We start from the raw sequence: 20,536 nt of genomic DNA on the forward strand, positions 1-20,536 counted from the left end.
AAAAAAAACCCACCCTTTTTTAATGCGTTTTTAGGGGAATAAAGGTGCAAATGGCGACCGCGGGTGTCACTGTCACCGCCAGGTGTCACTGTCACCGCCGGGTGTTGTTGTCACCGCCGGGTGTTGTCACTCGGTGTCGTCGTCGCCTCCAGGGTGTCGCTGTCACCTTGGAGGGGGTTGTCGCCGTCTCCGGGTGTTGCCGTCAGCGCCGGGTGTCACTGTCCCCTCCGGGTGTCACCGTCACCTCGGGGTGTCCCTGGCGGTGTCACCGTCCCCTGGTTGGGGGGGGGGGGTGTTGCCACCTCAGGGTGTGGCTGTCACCCGGGGGGGGGGGGGGGGGTTGGGGGGGAGGGGGGGCAGTGTCACTGTCACCCCAGAGTTGTCACCATCACCTGAAGGGAGGTGTCATCGTCACCCTGGGGGGGGGGTTGTCACCATCACCCGGGGCTGTCACTGTCACCTGGGGTTGTCACCATCACCCCAGGTGTTACTGCCCCCCCGGGGGAATGTCACCGTCACCCGGAGGTGTCACCTGGGGTTGTCACCATCACCGGGGGGTGTCACCGTCACCCTGGGGGGGGTTGTCACCGTCCCCCCGGGGTTGTCACCATCCCCGGGGTTGTCACCGTCACCCGGAGGTGTCACCTGGGGTTGTCACTGTCCCTGGGGTTGTCACCGTCCCCCCGGGGTTGTCACCGTCACCCTGGGGGGGGGGGGGGGGGGGTTGTCACCGTCACCCTGGGTGTTGTCACCGTCACCCGGAGGTGTCACCCGGGGTCCCCCCCGTCCCCCTCAGAAGTCGTCGTCGTCGCAGAGCTCCAGGAAGGCGTCGAAGGCCGCGCGGTGACAGGAGCCGTCGGGGGTGAAGACGTGTTTGTGGAACGAGCCGTCGGGACACGCGGCTGGGGACAACGGGACAATGTCACCGTCACCATCACCCCCCCGTGTCCCCACGGTGTCACCGTCACCCCCGTGGTGTCACCGTCACCGCCTGTGTCCCCATGGTGCCACCATCACCCCCCCCACACACACGTGTTTGTGGAAGGAGCCGTCGGGACACGCGGCTGGGGACAGCGGGGACAATGGGGACAATGTCACCGTCACCATCACCCCGTGTCCCCACGATGTCACCGTCACCCCCATGTCCCCGTCGCCCCCGTGGTGGCACCGTCTCACACACACACACACACACAGTGTTTGTGGAACGAGCCGTCGGGACACGCGGCTGGGGACAGCGGGGACAGTGGGGACAACGGGGACAATGGGGACAATGGGGACAATGTCATCGTCACCCCCCATGTCCCCACGGTGTCACCGTCACCCCCACACACACACACACACAGTGTTTGTGGAACGAGCCGTCGGGACACGCGGCTGGGGACAACGGGGACAATGTCACCGTCACCGTCCGTGTCCCCAGGGTGTCACCGTCACCCCGTGTGTCCCCATGGTGTCACCGTCTGTGTCCCCATGGTGCCACCAACACCCCGTGTCCCCATCACCCCGTGTCCCCGTCACCCTGTGTCCCCACGATGTCACCGTCACCCCCTGTGTCCCCAGGGTGTCACCACCCCCCATGTCCCCACGATGTCACCGTCACCCCCTGTGTCCCCATGCTGTCACTGTCACCCCCCTGGTGGCACCATCACACACACAGTGTTTGTGGAAGGAGCCGTCGGGACACGCGGCTGGGGACAACGTCACTGTCACCATCACCCCTGCGGTGGCACCAACACCCCCAGTGTCCCCATCACGTCCCCGTAGTGTCACCATCACCCCCGTGTCCCCACGATGTCACTGTCACCCCCCCCCCCCGTGTCCCCATGGTGTCACCAACACCCCCATGGTGGCACTGTCACTCCCCCCAATGTCCCCGCCCCCCCATCCCCATGTCCCCCCCCGTGTCCCCCCTTGTCCCCAATGTCCCCCCATGTCCCTCCGTCCCTGTGTCCCCAATGTCCCCATGTCCCCCCCGGGTCCCCCCCCTTGTCCCCAATGTCCCCCCTTGTCCCCTCTGTGGCCCCCCAATGTCCCCCCCCCGTGTTCCCCCCAATGTCCCCCCCCCTTGTCCCCCCCTTGTCCCCAATGTCCCCCCTTGTCCCCCCCCCGTGTCCCCCCCTTGTCCCCAATGTCCTCCATGTCCCCCCCGTGTCCCCCCCCATGTCCCCCCCCCGTGTCCCCCCCTTGTCCCCAATGTCCCCCCTTGTCCCCCCCCATGTCCCCAATGTCCCCCCCCGTGTCCCCCCTTGTCCCCAATGTCCCCCCCCATGTCCCCCCTTGTCCCCAAGTCCCCCCCAATGTCCCCCCCGTGTCCCCCCCCTTGTCCCCAATGTCCCCCCCGTGTCCCCCCCCCGCCCCTCCCCCCTCTCACCCACGACGGCCCCGGGTCCCCGCGCGGGGGGAGGGGCGAAGCCGCACACGGCCCCGGGGGGGGCGACAGCGAAACTGGCCAAGGACCAAAGGGAGGCGACGTAGGGGACGAGGGAGGGGGGGACCGCGCCGACCCGGGCCAGCCTGGGGACAATGACACGAGTGTCACCACCCCCGTGTGTGACAATGACACCGGTGTCACCACCCCCTGGTGTCACCACCCCCCTGTGTGACAATGACACTGTGTGACAGCGACACCTCCCGGTGACACCAAGGACCAAAGGGAGGCGACGTAGGGGACGAGGGAGGGGGGAACCGCGCCGACCCGGGCCAGCCTGGGGACAAGGGACATCAGTGTCACCACCCCGTGTGACAATGACACCGTGTGACAATGACACCCCCCTGTGTGACACTGACACCCGGTGTCACCACCCCCGTGTGTGACAATGACACCGTGTGACAATGACACCCCCCTGTGTGACACTGACACCCGGTGTCACCACCCCCGTGTGTGACAATGACACGAGTGTCACCACCCCCGTGTGACAATGACACCCCCCTGGGGACATGGGGACAAGGGACATCGCTGTCACCACCTCCCCGGTGTCACCACCCCCCGTGTGACAATGACACCCCAGCCTGGGACACGGGGACACAGGGACATGGGGACACGGGTGTCACCCCCCTCGTGACACCGACAGGGCACCCACGCACACCAGGCTGGGGACACCTGTGTCACCGGTGTCCCCAACCCCCCCCATGTCCCCAACCCCCCCCCGTGTCCCCAACCCCCCCGTGTCCCCAACCCCCCCCATGTCCCCAACACCCCCCCGGGTGTCCCCAACGCCCCCCCCAACCCAGGGACACCCCAAAAGGTGGCGCCACCCCCCAGCGATGGCCCCGTGTCCCCTCATGTCCCCACATGTCCCCACATCCCCCCAATGTCCCCATGTCCCCATCTCAACGTCCCCAATGTCCCCCCGTGTCCCCCGTGTCCCATCACGTCCCATGTCTCCCAATGTCCCCATGTCCCCCATGTCCCCGTGTCCCCCCGCATCCCACAAGCCCCCCCGTGTCCCCAATGTCCCCCGATGTCCCCATCTCCCATGTCCTGCTGTGTCCCCCCAATGCTCCCATGTCCCCAATGTCCCCAATGCCCATGTCCCCACATCCCCCCATTGTCCCTAATGTCCATGTCCCCATTGTCCCCAACGTCCCCAGTGTCCCCATTGTCCCCCATTGTCCCCAATGTCCCCAGTGTCCCCATTGTCCCTATTGTCCCCCATGTCCCCCACATCCCCAATGTCCCCCATGTCCCCATTGTCCCCCGTGTCACCATTGTCCCCATTGTCACCCATTGTCCCCAACGTCCCCAGTGTCCCCAATGTCCCCAATGCCCCCAATGCCCTCATTGTCCCCATTGTCCCCAATGTTCCCCATTGTCCCCAATGTCCCCATTGTCCCCAACGTCCCCATTGTCCCCCCATGTCCCCATTGTCCCCAACGTCCCCATTGTCCCCAACGTCCCCCATTGTCCCCATGTCCCCCTGTTGTCCCCATGTCCCCAATGTCCCCAACGTCCCCATTGTCCCCAATGTCCCCCATGTCCCCGTTGTCCCCAATGTCCCCATTGTCCCCATTGTCCCCAATGTCCCCATTGTCCCCAACGCCCCCATTGTCCCCGTTGTCCCCATTGTCCCCATTGTCCCCCCGTTGTCCCCATGTCCCCAACGCCCCCATTGTCCCCACTGTCCCCATGTCCCCATTGTCCCCAATGTCCCCATTGTCCCCATTGTCCCCATTCCCCCCATTGTCCCCATTGTCACCCACGCGGAGCGCCGGTTGAGCCGGGGGTCGCGCAGGGCGAACACGTGGACGGTCCCTTTGTCACTGGCCGCGCACAGGAAGGCGGCGTCGGCGCTGAACGCCAGGCTGCCCCGCCCCCGGTGACATCATCAGCGTGACGTCACCGCCCCGCGATGACGTCACACACCCCGGCCAATGGGGGCGCGGCCGGGCCGGAGCCACAGCACAGCGCCCGCCCCCCACCCCGCATATGACATCATCAGCGTGACGTCACCACCCCCGCGATGACGTCACCACCCCCGCGATGACGTCACCACCCCCGCGATGACATCACATGGGGGGGCGTGGCCAGGTCGGAGCCATAGCACAGCGCCCCCCCCCAATGACATCATCACCGTGACGTCACCGCCCCCGCGATGACGTCACACACACTGACCAATGGGGGTGCGGCCGGGTCGGAGCCACAGCACAGCGCACCCCCCCCCCCAGAAAATGACATCATCAGCATGACATCACCACCCCCGCGATGATGTCACCACCCCCGCGATGACGTCACGGGGGGGGGGGCGCGTGGCCAGGTCGGAGCCATAGCACAGCGCTCCCCCCCCCAAAGGACATCATCACCGTGATGTCACCAGCACTGCGATGATGTCACAGTGAGGTCACACGCACCGGCCAATGGGGGCGCGGCTGCATCCACCCCCCCCATGACATCACCCCCTCCCCCATGATGACATCATGCGCGCTGAGCAATGGAGCGCGGCTGCGTCCCGCCCCGTGACATCACCGTGGTGGTGATGACATCGTGATGACGTCACACGCATTGGCCAATGCAGTGCGGCCGTGCCCGTCCCCGCCCCCCCACCCCTGCCCATGACGTCACCCTGGGTCCCATGACCCCCCCATGTCCCCCCATGTCCCTCCATGTCCCCCCATATCCGCCATCGATGATGACATCACCGATGACATCATCGATGACGTCACACTCACCAGTGCAGCGCGGTTGAATCCACTCTCTGGCCCTGACGTCATCCAGGGTCCCATGACCCCCATATCCCCCCATGTCCCCCCATATCCCATATCCCCCATATCCCCCATTGACGATGACGTCATGGTGATGTCATTGATGACGTCACACTCACCAGTGCAGCGCGGCCGGGTCGGATCCCCAGCCTGGACGTCCCCCTGGGTCCCGTGACCCCCATGTCCCCCATGTCCCCCATGTCCCCCCATGTCCCCACATGTCGCATATCCCCCACATCCCCCAATCGTGATGACGTCATTGCTGATGTCATTGATGACGTCACACCCACCAGTGCAGCGCGGCCGGGTCCGAGCCCTGGTCCTGACGTCCCCCTGGGTCCCATTAACCCCCATGTCCCCCCATGTCCCCACATGCCGCATATCCCCGGTGTCCCCCAATCGTGATGACGTCACTGATGACGTCACCGATGACGTCACACCCACCAGTGCAGCGCGGTCAGGTCAGACCCCCAGCCTGGACGTCCCCCTGGGTCCCATTAACCCCCCATGTCCCCCCATGTCACATATCCCTCACATCCCCCAATCGTGATGACGTCACTGATGACGTCACCGATGACGTCACACTCACCAGTGCAGCGCGGCCGGGTCCGACCCCCAGCCTGGACGTCCCCTTGGGTCCCGTGACCCCCATGTCCCCCATGTCCCCACATGTCCCCACATGTCGCACATCCCCCACGTCCCCCGATCGTGATGACGTCACTGATGACGTCACCGATGACGTCACACTCACCAGTGCAGCGCGGCCGGGTCCGACCCCCTCCGCAGCTCCAGGGCCAGCGCCCGGCGCCGGGTGCAGAACACCCGGATCAGGGGCCGTGACCCCCACGTCCCCCATTGATGATGACGTCATGGTGATGTCATTGATGACGTCACACTCACCAGTGCAGCGCGGCCGGGTCCGAGCCCTGGTCCTGATGTCCCCCTGGGTCCCATTAACCCCCATGTCCCCCCGTGTCCCCACATGTCGCATATCCCTGGTGTCCCCCATTCGTGATGATGTCATTGATGACGTCACCGATGACGTCACACTCACCAGTGCAGCGCGGCCGGGTCCGACCCCCAGCCTGGACGTCCCCCTGGGTCCTGTGACCCCCATGTCCCCACATGTCGCATATCCCCCACATCCCCCAATCGTGATGACGTCATTGATGACATCACCGATGACGTCACACTCACCAGTGCAGGGCCGCCGGGTCCGACCCCCTCCGCAGCTCCAGGGCCAGCGCCCGGCGCCGGGTGCAGAACACCCGGATCAGGGTCCCCCGCAGGGAGGCCGAGGCCACCAGGGTCCCCCCGGGGCTCAGGGCGGCCACGGCCACCGGGGAGCGGTGACAGCGGAGACAGGACGTGGCACCGGAGGGGACGGAGAGATCCTGGGGACAATGGGGACAATGGGGGGACATGGGGACAATGGGGGACATGGGGACATTGGGGACAATGGAGACAATGGGGGGACATGGGGGGAATGGGGGACATTGGGGACAATGGGGGGAATGGGGGGAATGGGGACATGGGGGACAATGGGGACAATGGGGACAATGGGGACATTGGGGAGCGGTGACAGCGGAGACAGGACGTGGCACCGGAGGGGACGGACAGGTCCTGGGGGGACATTGGGGACATTGGAGACAATGGGGACATTGGGGACATGGGGGACAATGGGGACAATGGGGGGACATGGGGGACATTGGGGACGTTGGGGGGAATGGGGATGTTGGGGACGTTGGGGACACATTGGGGACATCGGGGACACTGGGGATATTGGGGACCCCCGTGTCCTCAGCACCCCCTCCAGTGTCCCCAATGTCCCCCACTGTCCCCTGTGTCCTCCCAATGTCCCCCCGTGTACCCAACGTCCCCCCGGTGTCCCCAATGTCCCCCAGTGTCCCTGATGTCCCCAATGTCCCCCCGTGTCCCCAGTGTCCCCTTGTCTCCTCAACACCCCCCCGGTGTCCCCAATGTCCCCAATGTCCCCAACAGTCCCCCCAATGTCCCCAATGTCCCCCCTGTGTCCCCGATGTCCCCAATGTCCCCAATGTCCCCCATGTTCCCCCAATGTCCCCAATGTCGCCCCCGTGTCCCCAACGTCCCCAATGTCCCCCCATTCCCGCTCACCGCCAGCTGGAGGCTCCCGCACTTGTGTCCCGGGAAAACCAGGAGCTGCTGCTCCCGGCTGGGACAGAGATCGAGGAGCCCTGCGGGACCGGAGCCGGATACGGATACGGAACCACCCGGACGCCGGGGCCCCATTCCGGAATCCAGGGACCCATCCCGGATACGGAGCCGCCCGGACGCCTGGGCCCCTTCCTGGATATGGAGCCTTCCCGGACGCCAGGGCCCTTTCCCAGATTCCGGGGCCCCTTCCTGGACACCAGGGCCCCATTCCCGCATTCCCGGTCCCTTCCCGGACGCCGGGGCCCCTTCCTGGATCCCTGGGCCCCTTCCCGGAATCCAGGACCCCATCCCGGATACGGAGCGGCCCGGACGCCTGGGCCCTTCCCGGACGCCTGGGCCCTTCCCGGAATCTGGGGCCCCTTCCCGGACGCCTGGGCCCATTCCCAGACACTGGGTCCTCCCTCTCCTGGACACCGGGGCCCCATTCCCACATTCCCGGCCCCATTCCCGCATTCCCGGCCCCTTTCCCGCATTCCCATCCCCATTCCCGCATTCCCAGCCCCATTCCCACATTCCCGGCCCCTTTCCCGCATTCCCGGCCCCATTCCCGCATTCCCATCCCCATTCCCACATTCCCGGCCCCATTCCCGCATTCCCGGCCCCATTCCCACATTCCCATCCCCATTCCCGCATTCCCGGCCCCGTTCCCACATTCCCATCCCCATTCCCACATTCCCATCCCCATTCCCGGACTCCCATCCCCATTCCCGCATTCCCGGTCCCTTCCCGCACCCTGGGGGTTGTCGCCCGTGTCGAATTCCAGCAGCTTCGTGGGGTTTTCCGGGAAGGAGAAGACGTAAACGCGGGAGCGGAGCACGGCCACGAGCCTGGGAATGGGACGAGCGCCGGATAGCGGGAACGCCGGGAGACCTCGGAGCGCCCGGACGCCTGGGCCCATTCCCGGATTCCTGGGCCCTTTCCCAGATTCCTGGGCCCTTTCCCGGATTCCTGGGCCCTTTCCCGGATTCCTGAGCCCTTTCCCGGATTCCTGAGCCCTTTCCCGGATTCCTGGGCCCCTTCCCGGACTCCTGGGCCCTTCCCGGATTCCTGGGCCCTTTCCCGGATTCCTGAGCCCTTTCCCGGATTCCTGGGCCCTTTCCCAGATTCCTGGGCCCTTCCCGGATTCCTGGGCCCTTTCCCGGATTCCTGGGCCCCTTCCCGGATTCCTGGGCCCTTTCCCAGATTCCTGGGCCCTTTCCCGGATTCCTGGGCCCTTTCCCGGATTCCTGGGCCCTTTCCCGGATTCCTGGGCCCTTTCCCGGATTCCTGGGCCCTTCCCGGACTCCTGGGCCCTTCCCGGATTCCTGGGCCCTTTCCCGGATTCCCAGTCCTGTTCCCAGACTCCCGTCCCTCTTCCGAGATTCCCGGCCCCTTTCCCACAATCCAGACCCCTTCCCCGGATTCCAGACCCCTCTTTCCCGGATTCCCGGCCCCATTCCCAGATTCCTGGATGCCCGTTCCCGGATCCCCGTTCCCAGATTCCCAGCCCCATTCCCGTATTCCCAGATTCCGTATTCCCGGATTCCTGGATCCCCACTCCCAGATTCCTGGCCCCATTCCTGGATTCCCAGGCCCATTCCCAGATTCCCGGCTCTCTGTTCCCAGATTCCCAGTCCTGTTCCCAGACTCCCAGCCCCATTCCCGTATTCCCAGACTCCCAGCTCCGTTCCCGGATTCCCAGATTCCCAGATTCCCGGGTTCCTGGATTCCCAGATTCCCAGATTCCCGCATTCCCAGATTCCCAGGCCCATTCCCAGATTCCCAGATTCCCAGATTCCTGGATTCCCGGATTCTCGGATTCCCAGATTTCTGGATTCCTGTATTCCCGTATTCCCACATTCCCGGATTCCCAGATTCCCACATTCCCAGATTCCCAGGCCCATTCCCACATTCTCAGATTCCTGTATTCCCAGATTCCCAGATTCCTGTATTCCCAGATTCCCGGCCCCATTCCCACATTCCCACATTCCCGTATTCCCGCATTCCCGCATTCCCACATTCCCACATTCCTGTATTCCCACATTCCCACATTCCCGTATTCCCACATTCCCACATTCCCGTATTCCCGCATTCCCACATTCCCACATTCCTGTATTCCCACATTCCCACATTCCCGTATTCCCACATTCCCACATTCCCGTATTCCCGCATTCCCGCATTCCCACATTCCCGGATTCCCACATTCCCGTATTCCCGTATTCCCGCATTCCCACATTCCCACATTCCCACATTCCCGCATTCCCACATTCCCGCATTCCCACATTCCCATATTCCCAGATTCCCACATTCCCGTATTCCCACATTCCCACATTCCCGCATTCCCACATTCCCACATTCCCGCATTCCCACATTCCCACATTCCCACATTCCCACATTCCCGCATTCCCGGCTCACTTGTCGTGCCGCATCCTCACGGCCAGGACGGGCTGCGGGAAGGAGAATTCCAGGACGAGGCGGTCGCGGCCGGAGCGGGAATCGTCCCAGATCAGCACTGCAACAACAGCGGGAACGTCACCGTCACCGTGACAACGGCACCAACACCGTGACGTCACCAACACCGTGATGGCGTCACCGCGACAGCGTCACCAACACCGCCACAGCGTCACCGCGACACCAACACCGCGACAGCGTCACTGTCACCACGACAGCATCACCGCGACAGCGTCACCAACACCGCGACGGCGTCACCTCGACACCATGACACCGTGACAGCATCACCGTGACAGGGTCAACGTTACCGTGACAGCGTCACCAACACCGTGACAGCGTCACCATCACCGCGACAGCGTCACCGTCACCATGACAACGTCATCAACACCACGACAGTGTCACCAACACCGCGACGGTGTCACCAACACCACGACAGCATCACCGTCACCACGACAGCGTCACCGCGACAGTGTCACCAACACCACAACAGCGTCACCATCACCGCGACAGCATCACCGCGACACTGCGACACCATCACCGTCACCGTGACAGCGTCACCGACACCGCGACAGTATCACCACGACACCAACACCGCAACAGTGGGAACGTCACCATCACCGTGACAACGGCACCAACACCGCGACGGCGTCACCGTGACAACGTCACGTCACCATGACAACGTCACCAACACCGCAACAGCGACACCGTGACAGTGTCACCGACACCGTGACGGCGTCACTGTGACAGCGTCACCGTCACCACGACACCGTCACTGCAATAGCGTCACCGGGATGGCGTCACCGTGACACCACAACAGCGTCACCAACACCGCGGCACCATGACAGTGACACCACGACACCCTGACAGAGTCGCCGTCACCACGACACCAACACCGCGACACCGTCACCGCATCACTGTGACAGCGACACCGCGACACCCCGACAGCGTCACCGCGATAACAACACCGCGACACCAACACCACAGCCAGTGTCACCACGACACCGACACTGCAACACCGTGACAGCGTCACCAGGAGCTCACAGCCGGCGCGGGCATCGTCCCACATCAACACTGCGACAACGGCACCGTCGCTGTCACCGCGACAGGGACACCGCGACAGCAACGCTGCTCCACCACAACACCGTGACAGCGTCACCGCGACAGCGTCACCGTGACACCACGACAGCGATGCTGCGACGGTGTCACCGCGACACCGTGACACCGTCACCACAACGGGCGCCGTGACACCGCAACAGCGACACCAACACCGCAACACCGGCACCGCGACACTGTCCCCGGATCCCACCATGTCCCCATATCCCGGCTGTCCCCGAATCCCGGGATATCCCCGTATCCCAAGATGTCCCCGTGTCCCCCCCGTATCCCAGGATATCCCCATATCCCAGGATGTCCCCGTGCCCCGGGATGTCCCCGTATCCCATGTCTCCGTATCCCAGGATGTCCCGGCTGTCCCCGTATCCCGGGATGTCCCCGTATCCCAGGATATCCCTGTATCCCGTATCCCTGGTTCCCTGTTGTTCCCGTATCCCAGGATGTCCCCGCATCCCGTGTCCCATATCCCCTACCCCGTATCCCGGGATATCCCCGTATTCCGTATCCCGTAATCCGTATCCCGTATCCCGTATCCTGGGATGTCCCCATATCCTGTCTCCCGTATCCCGTATCCCCGGTTGTCCCCGTATCCCGTATCCCAGGATATCCCGGGATATCCCCATATCCCGTATCCCGTATCCCGTATCCGTATCCCGTATCCCGCACCTTGGTGCTCCGGGAATCGCGGCCGGGCTCCGCCCCCCACCAGGGCCAGCAGGTTGGAGCGATGGAGGAGCTCGGCCAGGGCGACGCTGCCGACCTGCTCCGCGTCTGGAAAACCGGGAATGACCCCGGGAATGGGGACCGGGAATGGGAATGGGGAGCTGGGAATGGGGACTGGGAATGGGGACTGGGAATGGGATGGAGGAGCTCGGCCAGGGCGACGCTGCCGACCTGCTCCGCGTCTGGAAAACCGGGAATGACCCCGGGAATGGGGTTAACGGGTGGGAATGGGGACCGGGAATGGGAATGGGGACCGGGAATGGGGTCAGGGAGCTGGGAATGGGGACTCAGAATGGAGACCGGGAATGGGGACCGGGAGGAGCTCGGCCAGGGCAACGCTGCCGACCTGCTCCGCGTCTGGAAAACCGGGAATGGGGACCGGGAATGGGAATGGGGACCGGGAATGGGCTCAGGGAGCTGGGAATGGGGTTAACAGGAGGGAATGGGGACCGGGAATGGGGACCGGGAGGAGCTCGGCCAGGGCGACGCTGCCGACCTGCTCCGCGTCTGGAAAACCGGGAATGACCCCGGGAATGGCGTTAACGGGAGAGAATGGGGACCGGGAATGGGGATGGGGAGCGGGAATGGGCTCAGGGAGCTGGGAATGGGGAGTCGGAATGGGATGGAGGAGCTCGGCCAGGGCGACGCTGCCGACCTGCTCCGCGTCTGGAAAACCGGGAATGACCCCGGGAATGGGGTCAGGAAATGGGGTCAGGGAGCCAAGAATGGGGACTGGGAATGGGGACCGGGAACGGGGACCGGGAATGGGGTCTGGGAGCCGGGAATGGGGTCAGGGAGCAGGAATGGGGTCGGGGAGCCGGGAATGGGGACCGGGAATGGGGACTCGGAATGGGGGCCGGAAACGGGCCCAGGTGTCCAGGGTCTGGGAGCCGGGAATGGGGACGGGGGTCTGGGAATGGGGACTGAGAACGGGAATGGGGTCAGGGGGTGGGAATGGGAATTGGAACTGGGAGCGGGAATGGGGACCGGGAATGGGGCCTGGGAGCTGGGAATGGGGACCCCGGTGTCCGGGAATGTCCCCGGGGTTTGGGAAGGGGCCCAGGTGTCCGGGAATGTCCCCGGGCTCTGGGAATGTCCCTGGGGTTTGGGAAGGGGCCCAGGTGTCTGGCAATGTCCCCAGGTGTCCGGGAATGTCCCCGGCTCCGGGAATGTCCCCGTTGTCCCGGAATGTCCCCACTCCGGAACGTCCCCGCTCCGGGCTCACCCAGCCGGCCCTTTTCCATGAGCGGCTCCACGTTGAAGATCCGGACGCCGGAATCCATCGCGCAGCAGAACAGACCTGGGGGGGGTGTCCCCAATGTCCCCAATGTCCCCAAGGGGGTCCCGGTGTCCCCAGGGGCGGTTCCAGTGTCCCCAAGTGGGTCCCAGTGTCCCAAATGTCCCAGGTGGGTCCCAGTGTCCCCAGGGGGGTCCCCAAGTGGGTCCCTGTGTCCCCCGTGGGTCCTGGTGTCCCCACTGTCCCCAAGGGCATCCCGGTGTCCTGAATGGGGTCCCGGTGTCCCCAGAGGGGTCCCCAATGGGGGGTCTGGTGTCCCCAGGGGGTCCTGGTGTCCCCAAGGGCATCCCAGTGTCCCCAGGGGGTCCCCAAGGGCGTCCCCGTGTCCCCAATGTCCCCATAGGGGGTCCCGGTGTCCCCAGAGGGGTCCTCAACGGGGTCCCGGTGTCCCCAATGTCCCCAAGGGGGTCCTGGTGTCCCCAAGGGGTCCCCAAGGGGTCCCCAAGAGCGTCCTGGTGTCCCAAATGTCCCCAAGGGGGTCCCAGTGTCCCCAGGGGGGTCCCAGTGTCCCCAGTGTCCCCAAGCAGGTCCCAGTGTCCCCAGGGGGTCCTGGTGTCCCCAAGGGCATCCCAGTGTCCCCAGGGGGTCCCAGTGTCCCCTGGGGGGTCCCCAAGGGGGGGTGCTGGTGTCCCCAGGGGGTCCTGGTGTCCCCAAGCGGGTCCCAATGTCCCCAGGAGGGTCCCGGTGTCCCCAGGGGGGTCCCAGTGTCCCCAGCAGCTCCCGGTGTCCCCAGGGGTGTCCCCAACGGGTCCCAATGTCCCCAGCAGGTCCCGCTGTCCCCAAGGGGGTCCCCATGTCCCCCCCCGGCTCTCACTGTAGTCCTGGTTGAACCGGATGCTGTTGACGCCCCGGGACTGCGACATGGCGGCCTGGGGGGACACGGGGGCGTCACCGGCGCCACCGAGAGCCCCCCGGATGTCCCCAAACCCCCCGATGTCCCCAAACCCCCCCAATGTCCCCAACCCCCCCGCGGCACCGGTCGCTCCGCGGGGTCATAGAGTCTCCTCAGCGCCGCCGGCCGGAGCGTCGCCGTGGGCCACGTGACTGGAGGGAGGGCGGGGAAGGCGCCGCCCCCGGTGGCCATGTTGAGGGCGGGCAAACGCCGCGCCCGCCATGTTGGGAAAGGGAAAGGCGCCCGCGGGCGGCGCCATGTTGGGATACGGGAAATACCCGGAAGAGCCGCCGGGTTGGAGACCGGAAGGCGCCATTGGGGGCCGCCATGTTGAGGTACGGAAAGCGCCCGGAAGAGCCGCCATGTTGGGGACGGAAAGACGACACGTTGGGATACGGAAAGGACCCCCAAGAGCGGCCATGTTGGAGACCGGAAGGCGCTGTTGGAGACCGGAAGGCGCTATTGGTGGCCGCCATGTTGTGTTACGGAAAGCACCCGTAAGAGCCGCCATCTTGGGGGCGGGAAGCTGCCCGCGCAAGCCGCCATATTGGAACCGCGCAAGCGCCCGTAGCAGCCGCCATCTTGGAAGCCCACGGGCACCCACGGGAGCCGCCATCTTGGAGGCGGGCCGCGGCCATGTTTGGGCCGGAAGGAGGGGACGCTCTGGGGACACGGGGTGGCCGGAAGCGCCTTTATTGTCACCGCGGGCGTCATCAGTCGTCGTCGGCTCCGCCCACATAGTGGCAGAGGGCGTCGTAGGGCAGCGCCAGGACCCGCCCCCGCAGCTGCACCAGGGCCCGCCCCCTTTCCGGGTCCCGCTCCAGGATCCGCCCCACCTGCAGCGAGGGGGCGGGGTCAGAGAGCCACGTGACACACCCGCCCCCCCACACACTGGGGGCGGGGCATCGCGGCGGCCATGTTGGGAGCTGGCGCGATGGGGGGGGTGAAGCTGGGGCGGCCATGTTGGAAGTGGGCACGATGGGAGGAGGCGGAGCCGCCATGTTGGGAACGAGCACGTTTGGGGGGGGTGGAGCCACAGACACGTGGGAGGGTGCGAGGGGGGAGGAGCGAAGCCGCGGCGGCCATGTTGGGAGCTGGCACAATGGGGCGGCTGTGGCGGCCATGTTGGGAGCTGGCGGGATGGGAAGGGGTGAAGCCGGGGGTCGCCATGTTGGAAGCGGGCATGGTGGGCGGGGCCAAGATGGGCGGCCATGTTGGAAGGGGGCGTGGTGGGCGGGGCCGAGGCCGCGGCGGCCATGTTGGAGGAGGGGAGGTGAAGCCAGGGGCGGCCATGTTGGAAGTGGATGCAGGGGGCGGGGCCGCGGCGGCCATGTTGGGGGCGGCGCCCTCACCTGCCCCGCCTCCTCGCCCAGCACCACCATGACGCGGTCGGCGGCGCCGCGCGGGATCACGGTCTCCAACATGGCCTCCCGCAGGCCTGGGGGGGCGGGGCCACGGGAGGGGCGGGGCCACCCCCACCGTGTCCCCATTGTCCCCAATGTCCCTGTTGTCTCCATGTCCCCACAGTCCCCATTGTCCCCATCCTCCCCATTGTCCCCATTGTCCCCCATTGTCTCCCTTGTCCCCATTGTCCCCGTTGTCCCCCGTTGTTTTCTCCCCTTGTCCCCCCTTTGTCCCCATTGTCCCCCCATCCTCCCCATTGTCCCCCCATTGTCTCTCACCCTCCACCATTTCCCCTTGTCCCCATTGTCCCCCCCATGTCCCCCCATTGTCCCCATCCTCCCCATCGTCCCCATTGTCCCCATCCTCCCCCTTGTGCCCCCATTGTCCCTCATTGTCCCCCATTGTCCTCATTGTCCCTGTTCCCCCCATTCCCCCATTCCCCCCATTGTCCCCCCCCATGTCCCCGTTGTCCCCAATGTCCCCCCATTGTCCCCCCCGTTGTCCCCATTGTCTCTCACCCTCCACCATCTCCCCTTGTCCCCAATGTCCCCCCTTGTCCCCCCCTTGTCCCCCCATGTCCCCATCCTCCCCCTTGTCCCCCCATTGTCCTCATTGTCCCCGTTCCCATTCCCCCATTCCCCCCGTTGTCCCCCCATCGTCCCCCCATGTCCCCCCATTCCCCCCATTGTCTCTCACCCTCCACCATTACCCCATTGTCCCCATTGTCCCCTCCATTGTCCCCCATGTCCCCCCCTTGTCCCCCATGTCCCCCCATCGTCCCCATTGTCCCCATTGTCCCCATTGTCCCCCACATTGTCCCCCCCATTGTCACCATTGTCCCCATGTCCCCCTGTTGTCCCCATTGTCCCCGTTGTCCCCATTGTCCCCCCATCGTCCCCATTCCCCCCATTCCCCCATTGTCCCCCCTTGTCCCCGTTGTCCCCATGTCCCCCCATTCCCCCCCATTCCCTCTCACCCTCCACCGTCTCCCCTTGTCCCCCCATGTCCCCATTGTCCCCCATTGTCCCATTGTCCCCCCATTGTCCCCATTGTCCCCGTTGTCCCCCATCCTCCCCCCATTGTCCCCATTGTCCCCCCCATTCCCCCCGTTGTCCCCCCCCGTTCCCGCTCACCCCAATGTTCCCCCCTTGTCCCCCCATTGTCCCCCCATGTCCCCATTGTCCCCAATGTCCCCCCCTTGTCCCCCCATTCCCCCCATTGTCTCTCACCCTCCACCATCTCCCCTTGTCCCCGTTGTCCCCCCCATGTCCCCATTGTCCCCCCCATGTCCCCATCCTCCCCATTGTCCCCCCATTGTCCCCATTGTCCCCTCCATTGTCCCCCATTGTCCCCCCCATTGTTTCTCACCCTCCACCATCTCTCCGCTCTCAGCTCTGCACACACACGTGTCCCCCGACACCACGTCCTCCACCACCAGCTGCGACAGGGGGCGGGGCCACGTCACGGCCACGCCCACAACCACGGCCACGCCCCCCACCCCCGGCTCCACCCCCCCCCCCCGCCCCACCCCCCCCCCCGGCTCCACCTTCCACCACCAGCTGGGGACAGGGGGCGGGGCCACGTCACGGACCCGCCCACAGCCACGGCCACGCCCCCCCCCCACCCCCGGCTCCACCCCCCCCACCGCCCCCCCCTCCCGCCCCCGGCTCTACCCCGGCTCCGCCCCCACCCCACGGCCCCGCCCTAGCCCACGGCTCCACCCCCGCCCCCTGGCTCCGCCCCCCCGGGGCTACCCCCACCTCATGACTCCGCCCCCGGCTCCCGCTCTGCCCCCCCCGCCGCTGACTCCACCCCCCACCCCTCAGCTCCGCCCCTGCCCCCAGCTTCACCCCCCACCCACAGCTCTGGCCCCACCCCTGGCTCCGCCCCCCCAGCTCCACCCCCACCCCCTGGCTCTGCCCCCTGGCTCCGCCCCCACCCATGGCTCCACCCCCACCCCAGCTCCACCCCATGGCTCAGCCCCCACCCAGCCACGTGTGGGTCTTGCCCCATAACAGAGCCATGTGTGGGTCCTGCCCCATAGCGGGGCCATGTGTGTGTCCTGCCCCATAGCAGACCCACATGTGTGTCCTGCCCCATAATGGAGCCACGTGTGGGTCCTGCCCCATAGCGGGGCCACATGTGGCTCCCGCCCCATAATGCAGCTACATATGGGTCCTGCCCCATAGCAGACCCACGTGTGGGTCCTGCCCCATAGCAGAACCACATGTGGGTCCCAACCCCATAGCAGAGCCACATGTGGGTCCTGCCCCATAACGGAGCCACATGTGGGTCCTGCCCCACAGCAGCCCCCCGTGTGGGTCCAGCCCCATAGCGGCCCCACGTGTGGGTCCCGCCCCATAGCAGAACCACATGTGGGTCCCAGCCCCACAGCAGCTCCACGTGTGGGTCCCAACCCCACAGCAGAGCCACATGTGGGTCCTGCCCCATAATGGAGCCACATGTGGGTCCTGCCCCACAGCAAACCCACGTGTGGGTCCTGCCCCATAGCAGAACCACATGCGGGTCCTGCCCCATAATGGAGCTACATGTGGGTCCTGCCCCATAGCGGCTCCCCATGTGGATCCCGCCCCCCGTGTGGGTCCCGCCCCCCGCGCGGGTCCCGCCCCCGTGTGGGTCCCGCCCCCGCGTGGGTCCCGCCCCCCGCGCGGGCCCCGCCCCCCGGCGCCCCCACCTTGCAGTTGTAGTAGCGCCCGTGGGCGGCGCTGGCGTCGACGCAGCGGACACGAAGGTCCCTCCGGAGCCACCGCGGGGTCACCCTGCGGGGACACGGGGGGCGGCCGCTGTGGGTCCCCTGGGGGGCGCTATGGGGCTGCCCCACATCTATGGGGCTGCCCCACATCTATGGGGCTGCCCCCATCTATGGGGCTGTCCCCCATCTATGGGGCTGCCCCACATCTATGGGGCTGCCCCTCATCTATGGGGCTGTCCCCCATCTATGGGGCTGCCCCCCATCTATGGGGCTGCCCCACATCTATGGAGCTGCCCCTCATCTATGGGGCTGTCCCCCATCTATGGGGCTGCCCCACATCTATGGGTCTCCTATGGGTCCTCTATGGGGCTGCCCCCCATCTATGGGGCTGCCCCCCATCTATGGGTCCCCTAAGGGGCGCTATGGGGCTGCCCCCCATCTATGGGTCCTCTATGGGGCACCATGGGGCTGCCCCCATCTATGGGTCCCCTATGGGGTGCTACAGGGCTGCCCCCCATCTATGGGTCCTCTATGGGGCTGCCCCTCATCTACGGACCACTATGGGGCTGCCCCCCATCTATGGGGCTGCCCCCCATCTATGGGTTCTCTATGGGGCTGCCCCCCATCTATGGGTCCCCTATGGGGCACTATGGGGCTGCCCCCCATCTATGGGTCCCCTATGGGTCCTTTATGGGGGTGCCCCCCATCTATGGCGCTGCCCCCCATCTATGGGGCGCCATGGGGCTGCCCCCCATCTATGGGGCTGCCCCCCATCTATGGGTCCCCTATGGGTCCCCTATGGGGCTGCCCCCCATCTATGGGGCTGCCCCCATCTATGGGTCCCCTATGGGGCTGCCCCCCATCTATGAGTCCCCTATGGGTCCCCTATGGGGCTGCCCCCCATCTATGGGGCTGCCCCCCATCTATGGGGCTCACCTGGGCGGGGGCGGCGCCTTCCGCTTCCGCTCGGGGGCCCCGGCGTCCGGGGCGGCCTCCGCGGGGGGGGGCGGCGAGCGGGGGGGTCTGTCTGGGGGGGGGATGGGAGTCACTGGGAGGGGGGCGGGGGGTCCCCGATGTCCCCAAGGAGTCCCAATGTCCCCAGGGGGACCCCAATGTCCCCAAGGTGGCCCCAATGTCCCTAGGCTGGCCCTGATGTCCCCAGGGAGCTCTGATGTCCCCAAGGGGTCCCCAATGTCCCCAGGGGGTCCCCGATGTCCCTAGGGGGGCCCTGATGTCCCCAAGAGGTCCCCAATGTCCCCAGGGGGTCCCGATGTCCCTAGGGGGGTCCCAATGTCCCCAGGGGGTCCCCGATGTCCCTAGGGGGGCCCTGATGTCCCCAAGGGGTCCCCGATGTCCCCAGGGGGTCCCGATGTCCCCAGGGGGGTCCCAATGTCCCCAAGGGGGTCCCCAGTGTCCCCAAGGGGTCCCTGGGTGTCCCCAGGTGTCCCCACAGTGTCACCCCCCCATCCCCGGGGTGTCCCCAGGTGTCCCCGCTGTCCCCAGGGTGTCACTAGGGCCACCCCCACTGTCCCCAGGGGTGTCCCCAGGTGTCCCCAGGGTGTCCCCATGTCCCCGGGTTGTCCCCATGTCCCCAGGGTGTCACTAGGGCTGTACCCGGGGCTGTCCCTGTGGTGTCCCCTGGGTGTCCCCATGTCCCCATGGTGTCCCCATGGTGTCCCCATGTCCCCATAGTGTCCCCATGTCCCCATGTCCCCGCAGTGTCCCCATGTCCCCATGATGTCCCCATGTCCCCATGTCCCCATGTCCCCACACTGTCCCCATGTCCTCACCGTGTCCCCCGCACACCCTCAGCCCGTACTGACTCGCTGTCACTGTCACCGTCTGTCCCCACTGTCCCCATGTCCCCACATTGTCCCCACGTCCCCATGTCCCCACATTGTCCCCATGTCCCCACGTCCTCACCGTGTCCCCCGCACACCCTCAGTCCATATTGACTCGCTGTCACTGTCACCGTCTGTCCCCATGTCCCCACGTTGTCCCCACATTGTCCCCATGTCCCCACGTTGTCCCCACGTCCCCACGTTGTCCCCATGTCCTCATGTTGTCCCCATGTCCCCACATTGTCCCCATGTCCCCACACTGTCCCCATGTCCCCATGTCCCCACGTTGTCCCCATGTCCCCATGTTGTCCCCACGTTGTCCCCACGTCCTCACCCTGTGTCACACAGGCTCTCAGTCCGTACTGACTCGCTGTCACTGTCACCGTCTGTCCCCATGTCCCCACATTGTCCCCATGTCCCCACGTCCCCACGCTGTCCCCATGTCCCCACGCTGTCCCCATGTCCCCACGTCCTCACCCTGTGTCACACAGGCTCTCAGCCCATATTGACTCGCTGTCACTGTCACCGTCTGTCCCCGTCGCTGCACCCGGACCAGGGCCCGCGCGGCCTCGGGCAGCAGGGCCACCACCTGCGGGGACAGCGCGGTGCCACCGCGTCCCCAACGTCCCCAAGTGTCCCCAACGTGTCCCCAATGTCCCCAAGATGTCCCCAACGTCCCCAAGTGTCCCCACCGTGTCCCCAAGGTGTCCCCAACGTCCCCAAGTGTC

General features: G+C 66.0%; 2 protein-coding genes across 2 annotated transcripts; both read right to left on the reverse strand.

Annotated features, from left to right (window-relative positions):
* Positions 1-792: 792 nt before the first annotated feature.
* Positions 793-13,829, reverse strand: LOC148590635 (WD repeat domain phosphoinositide-interacting protein 4-like). The gene is made up of 10 exons (XM_088538802.1): positions 13,773-13,829; positions 12,887-12,961; positions 11,605-11,709; positions 9,790-9,886; positions 8,128-8,222; positions 7,336-7,415; positions 6,397-6,593; positions 4,201-4,302; positions 2,372-2,514; positions 793-902 (listed from the first exon to the last, which is right to left on the reverse strand). Exons 1-10 carry the CDS (start codon positions 13,819-13,821, stop codon positions 793-795), a joined length of 1,053 nt encoding a protein of 350 aa, XP_088394928.1. The 5' UTR covers positions 13,822-13,829.
* Positions 13,830-14,563: 734 nt separating this feature from the next.
* LOC148590636 (G-patch domain and KOW motifs-containing protein-like) lies at positions 14,564-18,994 on the reverse strand (the record flags this gene model as incomplete). The annotated part of the gene is made up of 5 exons (XM_088538804.1): positions 14,564-14,686; positions 15,203-15,288; positions 16,623-16,692; positions 17,950-18,034; positions 18,904-18,994. Coding segments are annotated over 5 exons (455 nt in total), but the record flags the coding sequence as incomplete, so codon positions are not given.
* Between the last annotated feature and the right edge of the window lie 1,542 nt (positions 18,995-20,536).

This window comes from Tinamus guttatus, unplaced genomic scaffold (assembly GCF_059628265.1).
Source record: "Tinamus guttatus ecotype Peru unplaced genomic scaffold, ASM5962826v1 Tinamus_guttatus_pri_ptg001190l, whole genome shotgun sequence".
In the NCBI taxonomy this organism is placed as follows: domain Eukaryota; kingdom Metazoa; phylum Chordata; class Aves; order Tinamiformes; family Tinamidae; genus Tinamus; species Tinamus guttatus.